Source organism: Scylla paramamosain, chromosome 19 (genome assembly GCF_035594125.1).
Source record: "Scylla paramamosain isolate STU-SP2022 chromosome 19, ASM3559412v1, whole genome shotgun sequence".
Classification (NCBI taxonomy): Eukaryota; Metazoa; Arthropoda; class Malacostraca; order Decapoda; family Portunidae; genus Scylla; species Scylla paramamosain.
The window spans coordinates 9,239,645-9,253,202 of NC_087169.1; the positions used below are offsets into that span (position 1 = coordinate 9,239,645).

The 13,558-nt window shown below is 42.3% G+C and overlaps 1 protein-coding gene across 6 annotated transcripts in view; it reads right to left on the minus strand.

The window, feature by feature from the left end:
• Nucleotides 1-13,558, minus strand: part of LOC135109616 (uncharacterized) — a 375,792-nt gene that overhangs the window by 204,698 nt on the left and 157,536 nt on the right. For 3 of the 6 annotated variants that reach the window (XM_064021045.1, XM_064021043.1, XM_064021040.1), the window contains exon 8: nucleotides 6,799-6,939. The exons of 1 other annotated variant lie outside the window; for it this stretch is intronic. In XM_064021045.1, the coding sequence (XP_063877115.1) occupies nucleotides 6,799-6,939 (141 nt within the window). The remainder of the gene's footprint in view (nucleotides 1-6,798; nucleotides 6,940-13,558) is intronic. 2 more of the 6 variants (XM_064021044.1, XM_064021041.1) reach the window with 1 other exon arrangement.

Consider the following 13,558-nt stretch of genomic DNA (forward strand, 5'->3'; position numbering starts at 1 on the left):
TGTCAAAGGCACCTCCAGTTAAGGCAGTGCCCAACCTGTAGTTCATGAGTGCCATGGTGCCCTCAGGACTGTATTATGACACCCACAAGGGTCAACCAGAAAAATGTGAAACATTCATTTTAACATTTCTATATAGTTCTTTTTTTTATTTTTTTTTATTCAGACAATAACAATTAAGAAAATATGTAATATAAATCCAGTAAAATTATCATTTATTACACACACATTTAGAGAGAGAGAGAGAGAGAGAGAGAGAGAGAGAGAGAGAGAGAGGAGAGAGAGAGAGAGAGAGAGAGAGAGAGAGAGAGAGAGAGAGAAGGGAGAGAGAGAGAGAGAGAGAGAGAGAGAGAGAGAGAGAGAGAGAGTGAGAGAGAGAGAGAGGAGAGAGAGAGAGAGAGAGAGAGAGAGAGACAGACGAGCGGCAACAGCTCAATGGAGGACAGACAGGCAGGAGGGCACCAATGACCACTCAAAAGAAAGAAAAGGCCAGTAACAAGACAGAACGCCCTCTCGGAGAGAAAGGAAGCACCACTACCTTGGCAGGGATTGGAGCAACATCACCAGACCAGGCGTCCTCAGAGCAGCAGTCCACGTCACATGCCAGAGCAGTGCCCTAGGAAGGTGTGTGAATACTGCCAAGGGCGCTTCCACTCAGCCTTGGACTGCCGTGTGAGAGCTGCCGATGAGAGGCAACAGGAGCTGGTGCAGGCAGTGAAGCAGAATGGCCTGGAAACGTTACTCTGAGAAATGTTGCTTGGCAGCTTCAGCAGCCCTGCTTCATGCCAGAGGCTGGCCAAGCCCTGACCGGTAACCCCTATAGTGCTGCCAGCTTCCCGATTCCCCTGGCCCCTTGCCCCTCACCCCTATGGCTTCCAGTATGGAGCAGCTCCCCAACACTACCCAGCGATGCTACAAGCCGTCCAATAGTGAACTTAAGATAGTGTTGGCCATCGTGAGAGGCTTCCATACAAACATTGGGGAGCTCACTCACAGTGTTATCATTAAGAATAATGTAGATTTAGTGTTCGTGTGTGAGACCTTTCTCGATTCCAAGGTGCCAGATAATTACGCCCAAGTTAAAGGGTATTCAGCCTGGGTAAGGAAAGACCGCTCTACACAAGGCGGGAGCATGGCCTTCTGCTACAAAGAGACAGTCAGTGCTCAGGTGGTAAAGCCTTCCCATTGCCCCGTGCCTGGGGAACTTGAGCTCCCTGGCATTAAAAATAACGGACAGTAACGGGAAAGGTCTGTTGTGTGTGGGCTATCGGCCTCCATCACAGGGAACAGTGTTGCTAGACTACTTGTCAGAAAACTTGGACACTTTCAAGATGGCCAGTCAGTGTGACAGTGTGGTAGTGATTGGCGACCTGAACCAGCACATGATGAGAGATGCTTTTAAACTCCCTACTGGTTGTGCACGACATGCACAATTAATGTCACCTTCCCCACGCACAGGGCTGGGTCATCCCTGGACCCAGTAGTGAGGGACCTCCCTCCCCACACAGTACGGTGTTCTCCCACTCAACTTTGTGGGGCACCTCAGACCACGTGGCTGTCCCTCACCAGGATACAATTCAGGACACCACGAGAGGAGAGCTTTACCCGCACCCTCTGGAGGTGGGAGGGCCGCCAACTGGGATGCCCCTCCGTGCCGCCCTGAGGACCACGGACTGGGGAGACGTGCTGCATGGCGACGCCAACCAGCAGGTGAGGCGGCTCACCCAGCTGCTCCAAGCCCTGCAGGCCCGCTGGGTGCTGCACTCAGACCACAAAACCAAGGCCTCAGACCAGCCCTGGTTTGGCCCTGCATGCCACGCTGCCTCTGATATTAAGCACCAAGCCTTGCGTGCTTTTAAGAGACACCCCCACTGCCAGGAACAGTTAAGGCACCGAGAGGTAACAATGCACATGAATACCATGCAAACATGGGCAGTGGAGCAGTGGAAAGCTAACCTCAAGAGTAAGCTAAGGGGAGGCCAGGTTGGTTGTAAACAGTGGTGGAGCCTTGTCAAGGACAAGCAGGGTGAGTCGCAGGGCACTTCCATCCCTGCACTCCACCAGGCAGACGGCAGCATTTGCCCATACTGCTCGTGACAAAGCGGACCTCCTGGCCAAACACTTTGCTGAAAAGATGTGCATCCCTGACCCTGAAAAACCATCTCTGCTACTCCCTCAAATCATGAAAGAAACACTAGAGACAGTGAACACAAGTGAAGAGGAAGTGAAAGTGATACTCGCAAACTTGGACGAGAAAAAGCAATGGCACCACAGGACATTAATCCCCGGCATACTCCGACAGTGTGCTGCAGAGCTGGCGCGCCCACTCGCTTCACTCTTTAACCACTGCCTCAGCAACGCCACATGGCCTGAAATGTGGAAGGGGAGTAGTGTGGTGCCTCTGCACAAGAAAATGCAAAGACAGAGGCAAAAAACTACAGACCCATTTCCCTGCCAAGGGACTGAGAAAAGTGCTGGAAACTGTTGTGGCCTCGAGAGTCACGCAGCACCTCGAGAGGCACCACCTGCTGAGCAAAAGATAGTTTGGGTTCAGGCATGGGGAGGTCGGTGGCAGACCTGCACCTGCTCCTCTCGATGGAGTGGAGTGGGGCCCTGGACCAAGGGAAGACCACGGCTGTTGTGGCTCTTGACATCAAGGGGGGCGTTCGACAAAGTGTGGCATGTAGCCCTCATAACAAAGCTCCATGCTGTAGGCGTGGATGGGGCACTCCTCCAGCTCTTTGAGAATTACTTGAGAGACAGACATCTCAAAGTAATCATCAATGGGCAGGAATCAAATCCACAGCCCATAAGGGCAGATGTTCCTCAAGGGAGCTGCCTCGGCCCTTTGCTGTAGAATGTGTATGTCAATGATCTGATGCACCTCCTTCCTACCGTGAAGGCATTTGCAGATGACATAATACCATCCCACAGCTATGGACTGGAGGAGGAAGTTGCAACCAACCGCGACATCAACGCCACCCTGAGCTGCGTGGCAGCCTGAGGAAGGAAGTGGCAAGTAAAGTTTGCCGCTCACAAAACCCAGCAGCTCACTATCAACAGGACAAGTATAGCCCCGTGCCCTCACCTTCAACAGGGAGACACTGACGCCACGAGATGAGGTGGAGGTGCTGGGGCTCACTTACGACCGTAAGTTGACCTTCAGAACCCACATGGAGCGACTCGCCAGAGAGGCCTCAGGGAAGCTGGCATCCCTGAGGAGAATCTCCTACCTCCTTGACGCCAAGGGACTCAAGTTACTTTACAAGGCGCAGGTCCGCTCCTCCTTGGAATGCACGTGCCTGGCCTGGGCCGGGTGCAGCAAACAAGCACTGAGCAGCAAGGCTCATCAGGAACAATGAGCTCAGCCTTCAGCCTGCACTGCACACCCTCCAGCACCGGCAAGACGTGGCGGGCCTCACCGTCATGTTCAAGGTGCAACAGCAACAGGTGCCTGCACCTACAGGCTCTCCGGCAGCCTGCCTGACATGCCGAAGTCACCACTAGAGCTGTCACACGCGCCCCTAGGGAGCTGCACCAGCCCAGGTGCAGAACGTGGCACCAGCAAAGATAGTTTCTGAACACATACATCGGCTGGTGGAATGCATTTGTTACCGTGCAGCCAAGTGTTGAGGGATGGACCAGGCAGCAGTTCAAGACTGCAGTGAATGTGTGGTTGCCACAGACAGACAGAGAGAGGCTTTCAGATAGAAGGCATTAACAGTGACTTCTTTAGCCTAAATTTGTTATATTAAATATGTAAAGTATATGTACAGCAACTCTGTAAACACATATGATGTAGATTTGGATAAATAAAAGAGAGAGAGAGGAGAGAGAGGAGAGAGGAGAGAGAGAGAGAGAGAGAGAGAGGAGAGAGAGAGAGAGGAGAGAGAGAGAGAGAGAGAGAGAGAGAGAGAGAGAGAGAGAGAGAGAGAGAGAGAGAGAGAGAGGAGAGAGAGAGAGAGTAGAGAGAGAGAGAGAGAGAGAGAATCTGTTGAAGGGGAGGAGGGAGTGAGGGTGTAGGACAGATGAGCACTACACACAACACTTGCCAGTACATGTCGTGTTCAGGTCCATTACTCAATTCGTTAACCAGCACAGCTGGTATCTATCTTTTACGTGGTGCAGAGTACTTCACAGTGTTGCTAGACCAGTGCATATTCAGCACTTGAGTTATTCACGTTGATTTCATTCATACTAAGGAGAACAGTAATGGCTTCTAATTCCAAGAAGTGAAGTCACAATTACGCCTTTCATGAAGAATGGGAAGAAACCTATTTTTTTTTGTAAATTTGAGACATAGATGTGTATTTAATTTGACATTCTACTGCTGCAGTATCCAAGAAAAGCAATGTAGAGGGGCATTTTGTTACACTTCACAAAAATTATGATACTAAAAATCCTTCTCACAGTGATGTATGAAGGGAGAAAGTGAAGAAGCTAAAATGTGAGTTGCAAGCCCAGCAAGATACCTTCTGGAAAACACTTGCCACAGATAAGGCATCAACAGATGCATCATTCAGTGTTGCTCATGTCTTTGCAAAAAAGAAAAAGCCATTTGAAGATGGTGAAACAGAGAAAGAATGTTGGCTTGAAGCATCTGAGTCCTTGTTTGAAAATTTTAATTGTAACTCCTATAAAATCCAAGCCTTTATCAGGAAACACAGTCACACATAGGATAGAAATGATAGCAGAAAATGTGTCTGATCAAATAAAAGCTGATCTTGAGAAATGTACGTAGTTCAGCCTGCAGTTTGATGAATCGACAGGTGTTGTGGACACAGCCCCATTAAGTGTATTTGTGCGCATGTTTTTTTTTCTGATGACAGAGTGAAAGATTTTTTAGTGCTCTTACCGCTGAAGGGGAAAATGCATGGTACAAATGTTTATCAAGTTCTTAAGAGTTTTGTAGACAAGGTCAGTTGACCTCTTCAAAAGCTTGTGTCAGTAACAACAGATGGTGCCCCGTCTATGATTGGTAGCAATGTTGGCTTTGTGACACTGCAAAAATTATCCTGCATTCCCTCAGTTCATTAGTTATCATTATATCATACATCAGCAAGTGCTCTGTTCAATGTAATGAAGGTGATTGTGAAAATCATTAATTCTATTTGTGCTAGACCTCTTCATCACATGTTGTTTAAAGCACTTCAAGATGAAGTGAGTGCTCAGTATGATGACCTTCTCTTGTACATAGAAGTGTATTGGCTAAGCAGGAGTAAAGTGATTATGATCAGAGGAGCCCAACAGAGAAGATGGGGTAACAGCATAAGAAGAAGGATTAGAGGTAAGGAAAAGGTCAAGAATGTTGGGCATATCTCCATGACGGTCAGGAATACGAGTAGAGAAGGCATATGACAGAACTGATAAGGAAGTAATGTGGGATGTCTTGAAGTTTGTATGGTGTTGATGGCAGGTTGTTAAGAGGGATAAAAAAATTTTTATAAGAACAGCACAGCATGTAGAAGGGTAAGAAACAGCACGAGTGAATGGTTTCTGGTCAAGGTGGGATTACATTTGGGATGTGCAATGTCATCATGGCCATTTAACATCTACATTGATGGTGTGGTGAGAGATGTAGAGGAGTTTGGATGGGTGTAAAGAAGGAAACTAAAGGTTGATGTAGGAAAGAGTAAGGTAATTAGGTGCACCAGGAAGCCAAGTGGTAGGATGAATATAAAACTGAGTGGTGAGGAGCTGGAGGAGATATTTTTTCAAATATTTTTAATCTACAGTAGTGATGGATGACAGAGTAGAGACAGAGGTTAGAGCTAGGGTGAATGAAGGAGGACAAATGTTAGAAGACATGAACAGACTGTGGGAGTAAGACACTTCCAATGAATGAAAAGAGAATATTGCATGAAGGGATATTAATGCCTACTGCACTATAAAGAGCTGAGACTTGGAGTATGGGAGTACCAGACAAGAAGAAATTAAATGTAATGGAGATAAGATGTCTAAGGAGCATGTGTGGGGTTAACTCAAATGGACAAAATCAGAAATGAGGACATGAGGGCAAGAACAGGTGTTGTAAGAGACTTGGCATGATGGGCAGAGCAATGTAAGCTGAGATGGTATGGGCATGTTGAAAGAATGGAAGATGATAGGCTGATGAAGAAGATACTAAGATCAAGTGTGAGAAGTGTGAACTTGTGAGGTAGGCCATGTAAGGGATGGATAGATAGTGTGAATGAAATTTTCAATGGAAAAAGACTGACACTGGAGTATAGTAGAATGGTTGTGCATGACAGAAGGAAGTGGATAGCAGTTGTAAGTGAGGAATGACACAGCCCTGTGACCTCTGAGAGAAGTACCACACAACAATGGTTTCACACAGGCGTGGGGCAATTGGGTGTGATAGGGCAGGGTATTTGCTATGAAGGAGCCTTGTACCAGACTAAACTGTCTAAGCTGTGCAGCTAATTCTCGTTAGAGGCAGGAGTTTAATCTCTTTTCTGTCAGGGGTCAAGGGGCAAAGAATGTGGTGTGAATAAATATGAGTGTGCTAGTTATGTGCCATATCTTGGCCCCTTTTTGTGGAAATAGCCTCAGTATATGTATAGCCTTGGTATATGTATGTGCATGATACTTTTGTTTATTTACTACTTGAACTAAGTATAATTTCTACACTTCACTGAGAAACCATATACAGGAGTTCAGATTACTGACAGTGTTAGGATAAGCCTATGAAAAATGTAACCTTCTGTCTCCTGGATGCATGGTAGAATTTTGAGATTTATTTTAGGGGGAAAAATAGCCTCTTTGATGCCAGGCAATACAGTAACTGGAAAACCTTCTTACACTGAATTGTCTGCATATGGCAACAGCCTTAGAGAAGATGGATTAGAAGATTTATTTTCAATTTCCTCTTGCTTCTTCTTGGTCAAGAAAGGAGTCCAATGGGAGCGTGTCACCATCCCCACAGGCGAAGAAGGTAGACTGCTGAGAGAGAAAATTCATGATATCATTGCAGAGAAATCCATGTCATCAAATAAGAGCTCCAAAAATTATACCATATAAACAAAAAACACATAATTCAATATGATGAACCCTCATTATAATTAATTGGGGGAATGCTAGTTCATTATATATAAAGGTTCATCATATCCAAAATTTGTTACAGTGAGGCCTTTCAGCTATCAAGGTCATAAAATTCTGAAAGCCAAGTCATTTAGTGGTACAGATAAAATGTCATGCAATCATTATCAGATATTGAGATATGGAACAAGGGAACACAAGCACAAGTTTCTTTAGTCTTCATTTTTTATTTGGCAGGATGTATAAGTAAAATCAAAGAGCCACACACCCACTCTGCCCCATCCTGTCCTACCCAACTGTGCGATGCTCTCTCCACCCTCATTTCTCTCCTACAAATGGCAGAGTCAAACTCATGAGATGTGCTGGCAACATAATCAGCAACCTCCGTCACTACTGATCATCATTACTGGATACATGAGTTAGACTGCAACACTCCTATTTGTAGGTGTGTTGGTGAATGCTGATGTGAACCTCTATGTGGCTGCCCTATCTCCTGAAATTTTTTTTCCTTCATTATTGAAGCTTATCCATATATCCCATGATGAAAATCATAAATTCTCAGAAATTAAACACAAGTCATTCTAAGTGAGAAATATCCTTTGATAAAATGCTTTTAATGCCACAGAAATTATAGGAAATTTAAATATGAGTGCATTAATAGCTGGCAAGTGAGAGGAGGTAGGAGGACAGCAATAGTGGGCATTGCCATCCTGAAGGTGTTACTTAATTACAGATCATGATTTTCATAAATAGAGATAAAATTAAATTCAAGAATACAGTGTATAGTTGTAGCAAATAACAGCTAAAACATAAGGATTGCCATATGGGAACAGTGATCAGCTGGATGTTGCTGATGGCCTGTGTAGCCATTTGCCAAAGATGCACTTTCATATTCAAATGTCCTGTAACTTCTTACCTGTGGTGTTAAAAGCATTTGACCAAAGAACATTTAAGACTTTGAATGATTTGATCTTTAATTTCTGAGAATATGTGACTTTCCTCATGGGACACCCTGTATAGATACAGTCATCCCTCATTATCTAGTTTCAGTTTCCATGGTTTCACTTTCACAATGACTGTTGGAAACCATGAATTCAACTAACAGGGGAGGCAATAAGAGGCAGCCTGCTAGTGTTCATCACTTTTCTTTATTTTTTTAGTTAATTGATAAATAAAATCTTTGTATCCATGTACATACAGTTTTCCTTGACTTCAACAAGACTTTTGGAGCTCAGAGATGTTCTTAAAAGGAGGGCACCTATCTGCCACCTGTCCCTTCCTCTCTTTTTTCCTTTCCTCTCCCTTCTTTAATCTTCTCTCAAACCATTCTCCTTGTCACTTCCACTTGTCCCTTATCTGTCTGAGATAAGGGACAAGTGAGTGATACCCCTCACTCATTTTGTCATTTTCACTTCATCCTTTCTCATTCTTTCTCATTCTCATATATGTAATTCAATTTCATTCTAAATTAGTCTCATTCTATTTAACAATCCTAAGGATTGTTTTTACTTTCACAGAGAGAGAGAGAGAGAGAGAGAGAGAGAGAGAGAGAGAGAGAGAGAGAGAGAGAGAGAGAGGAGAGAGAGAGAGAGAGAGAGAGAGAGAGAGAGAGAGAGAGAGAGAGAGAGAGAGAGAGAGAGAGAGAGAGAGAGAGAGAGAGAGAGAGACTTATCCAACTTGGGCAGGATTTACTGTATGTATATGAGTGACACCAACAGTAGGTAAATGTGACCAATACTTGCCAAAGCAGAGCAAAACTCAGGGTGATAATGCATGAAACTCAGGATCATAAGAATTTAGGACAAGGCACATTACTAGGAGGGTACTTATGTAGTTACATAGTTACATAGAAAAACAGGCCACAACAAACCTTGTGGTCCTCATGAGGTGACCTGACCTAGGACTACTAATATGACAGTAGAAGAAAAGAACGGGAAAGCAGAAGGCTCTCTCCCCACCCTCCACTCCCTCTAGCATAAGCTGTACAGGAAAACAGGCCAGAAAGAAATACATTACAGGGTTAGATAAGGAAAAACCTGAAGGAAATTTTACAGGAAAGAAAGAAAATAGATGAAATGAAGTGCCCCATTTCCTGAAGGCAAGGAAGTTAATCACTAACAAACAAATGCTGTTAGCCATGGATTGCAGGCAAAATATTTGTCAAGACAGCATTTAAAAGTCTCTACAGTATTCCAGTCTATCACGTCTCGAGAAAGCCCATTTCATTCCATAGGATTACTAATCAGTGGAAAAAATTATTTTTGGATTCATGAGAGTTGAAGGACTGTTTCCTCTCATGTAATTTGAAGAATCTATCATGAAATATTTATTGCAGTCCATGTTATCAATGCCTTTGATGATTTCAAACTCTTGTATTAAGTCACCTCTTAGTCTTCTTTGAGTTAACAGGAATAGATTTAATTATTTAAGACCCTCTTCATATGATTTTTGTCTTAGGCTTGGTATCATTTTTGCTACTTTACGCTGAACTCGTTCTAATTTATCAATGTCTTTCTGGTAATAAGGGCACCATGCTTGAATCCAATATTCCAAAAGGGGATGGACTAAAGAGTTATACAGAGTGAGGATTGTATCCTTAGATTTATATTCAAAAGGTTTGTCGATTAAGCCAATTATTTTATTCACTTTCTTTTATGACTTCTGAACATTGTTGGCTAGGTTTTAGGCTACTCAATATTGTTACTCCTAAATCAATTTTGCTGGCAACTCTTTAAATTGGGTATCATTTAAAATACATTTTGCTTTCTCATTTCAATACCCTAAGTGAAGCACTTTGCAATAAAACTCATTTGCCAAATTTGCCCCCACTCTGACAACTTGTCTAGGTTTTTCTGTATTTCTATTACTTGTTCATTAAAGACTGCAGAATTCGCTATTTTGGTGTCAATAGCAAACTTCAATATTACATTGGTAACACCCTCATCTATGTCGTTTATGTAAACAAAGAAAAGAACATGTTCTAAGACTGATCCCTGGTTACATTAGTCCACATGAATGTATTTCCTTTTATTACTATTCTTTGTTTGTGGTTGTCTAGCCAGTTTTCTACCCATCTTAACATGTATATATTTATACTGCATATATTTGTTGTGTTATTCAAATGTGGTAGTGCAAATGTACTCATTTTGATATATGTATTTTTTTTTTTCTAAGGATTTGTTTTTTCTGGTTCACTAGAACCAATTATTTTTTTCCCATAGGTTCTTCAGTTGCCATAACAAATGCTACATTGGAACAAATCACATTCATTGCCGTGTACCCTATAGTGTATATATATATATATATATATATATATATATATATATATATATATATATATATATATATTGCTACAACCCAGGTTCAGCCACCTTCACAGCTGCCACTGCACTCAGATCAGCTTTCCCTAGACTAGCTTCTTCTAGCCTAGCACATGCACAAACACGACAAATCCAGACACTTGTTGGTCACCCACAGCTATCAAAACTAAGATCACCACCTCGTTTCACCTACCCACATGGAAGGAAGTATTACAACCACCAAACAAACTCCAACCTGCTTAGAAAAAATAACAAACCACTTACTAGGCGGGACAGCAGGGACAAAGGACACACAAGTATGAAACTCATAATATTCAGTGAGCTACCTCCCACCAGAGACAAGCTACCCACACAAAACACTATATCCCCCTACTGGCAAGGGGTTCATTTACAGTCTCCTAGAGGATGGACAAATACCACCTGTAAAATCTGGGGACAGTGCAGATAGCTGACAACCAGCAGTATTATGATATTCTCTGATTTCAAAAACTCCCAGTAGTAAGCTCTGAAGACTAGTCACATTTAATGCAAAAAAAAAAAAAAAGAAAAAAAAAAAAGCTCACAAGACAACACACCGCACAACAACCAACCTGACCAGAGATTGTCAGAGAACAACTCAGAAACTCCAAACAGGATGAAAATATCAAGACATGGTGACAAAGATGGTAAGACTAGCAGTCCACCTACATTATCTAGCACAGCACCCAGTTGAGCTCTCAAAGGGAACTAATTCTACCAAGTACAGCAGGGGCTACTACCATTAACTAACTAATAATGGCCCTATAAAATATATCACACCATCCTCCATGCTGGCTCTCCTTCTACTGAATTCAATACCCAACTGGCTTGTGAGACAATGGAATCCGTCTCCCGGTCTGCACACAGTCCTCCACAAGCTGGCAGGCAGGAAGCAACTTGGTTGACACAATATCACACATGATGCAACTTCCTTTTCATTTCACATCACTCTTTCTTCTTTCTCTCTTCCTCCTTCTTCACCTTTCCACCCCTATCTTTTCTCCATTTTGCCACTCATAACAATAAATTATAGTCTTTTTACTGCTGGAAGAATGTTTGGGCATTGGCCAAGTAGAGGAATTCCCCATGAGCTGCATTGCCATGTCTCTACAAGATTGGCTTAACACCTTAATAGAAAAGACAGGCAACCCTCCTCCTCCTCCTCCTCTGTCTCTCTCTCTCTCTCTCTCTCTCTCTCTCTCTCTCTCTCTCTCTGTATTGTATGACTTTGAATGACTTATTTTCTATAATAAGTTTGTGGTAATCGTGTTGTATAATTTCAAATGGAGACAGAGCAGATTTGTCACACTGTCGTCTCACTCACATTAGTGGCTTTGGCTGTTCGAGCTATTGTTCTGGAGTGAGCAACGATAGGACTTTTATTGGCCTTCTCCTCTAAAGAAATACTTATTCATGTTGTAAATAAGTTTTTTCTCCCGGCTGTGAAGAACACATGAGCACATGGGAGTTGCTTCTATCATGGGAGTATCCCCCAAAGAAGCTGAGCCACCCCTCTCTCTGACCTGAGTCACCTGATCCTGCTGATATGCATCCTGGGTGCTCAACCTACATGACAACGCTGCAGTTATGTTGTCAAATGTTGTGATATCTATGTAAAACTCTGACTATTTATTATATTAATACCCAAACCAATCATAGCACTGCATGGTTTAATGAGCTAAATAATTCATACTTAATACTTAAATTTCAATAAAAGGTAAAAAGAGCTGATATATTTACAAGAAATTGTGTGATGTGGCAGAGTAGCTAACAGGGATCACCTAAATGTTCTTCCAACAATAAAATGAGTATTGTGATATATCAGATATTTGCCCCCCACCTGCATCCACGAAGCATCCACAGTTAATATATTATCCGCATTGTTTTAAAAGGACAAAAGATCCATGTCAATATCCACAACTGAATTTTTAGATGACGTAAGCTCTGCCTGTACCTCCACTTCTGCATCAAAGAAACATAGAGGTTGTGGATCTCTCTCTCTCTCTCTCTCTCTCTCTCTCTCTCTCTCTGTGTGTGTGTGTGTGTGTGTGTGTATTTACCTAGTTGTGTTTTACAGGAAAAGAGCTATGCTCATGCTGTCCTGTCTCTATATCTATAAGCATCCAGCTTAACTTTAAATTCATGAATATTTTTTGCTTGTACCACTGTTTCATCTAAGATGTTCCTTATTTCTATGCTTCTATTTGGGAAACCATATTTCTTGACATCTCTTCTACTTGATGTTTTCTTCAATTTCACTCCATGTCCTCTTGTATCTCTTGAGTCCCACACAAATAAATATTCTTTGTCAACTTGATCCTTATCCTTTAAAGCTCTGTATACAGCAATCAGGTCTCCTCTTTCTCTTCTCTCTTGTAATGATGGAAGCTTTAATCTCCTTAATCTTTCTTCATAGGTTAAATCTCTCAAACTTGGTACCAATTTGGTTGCAGCTCTTTGGATCCTTTCTATTTTCCTTATTTCCTTTTTATTGTGGGGTGACCAAACAATTGTGGCATATTCCAGTTTTGGTCGAATCACATATTCCATCAACTTTTTCATCATCTCTTCATCCATGTAAGCAAATACCCCTTTCATCTTTCTTAGTAATTCATAGGTTTCCCCAACTATTTTGTTTACATGTTTTCCTGGTGATAAATTATCACTGATTGTAATTCCCAAGTCTTTTTCTTCTTTGGTTTTCTTAATTACCACTTCTCCCATGGTGTAGGAACTTGTCAATCTTCTTTTGCTTTTTCCTAATTCCATCACCTTGCATTTCTTTACATTGAATTCCATTTCCCATTTCTTACTCCATTTATATATCTTATTTGGATCTTTCTGTAATATTTCACAGTCCATATTGTTTTCCACTCTTTTCAATAATTTTGCATTGTTTGCAAACAGACTTATATAACTGTCAACCTCATCCACCATATTGTTGACATACACCAGAAACATTAGGGGGGTTAAGACTTTCCCCTGTGGTACTCCACTTGTAACTCTACACCATTCTGATTTTTCTCCCTTTATTACCATTCTCATTTCTCTATCCCTTAAGAAGTCTGTAATCCAATTCAGTGTGTTTCCTTGCAAACCCCCTATATTCTAAATTTTCCATAACAGTCTCTGGTGTGGTACCTTATCAAATGCTTTTTTTTAGGTCAAAATAAACACAGTCTGCC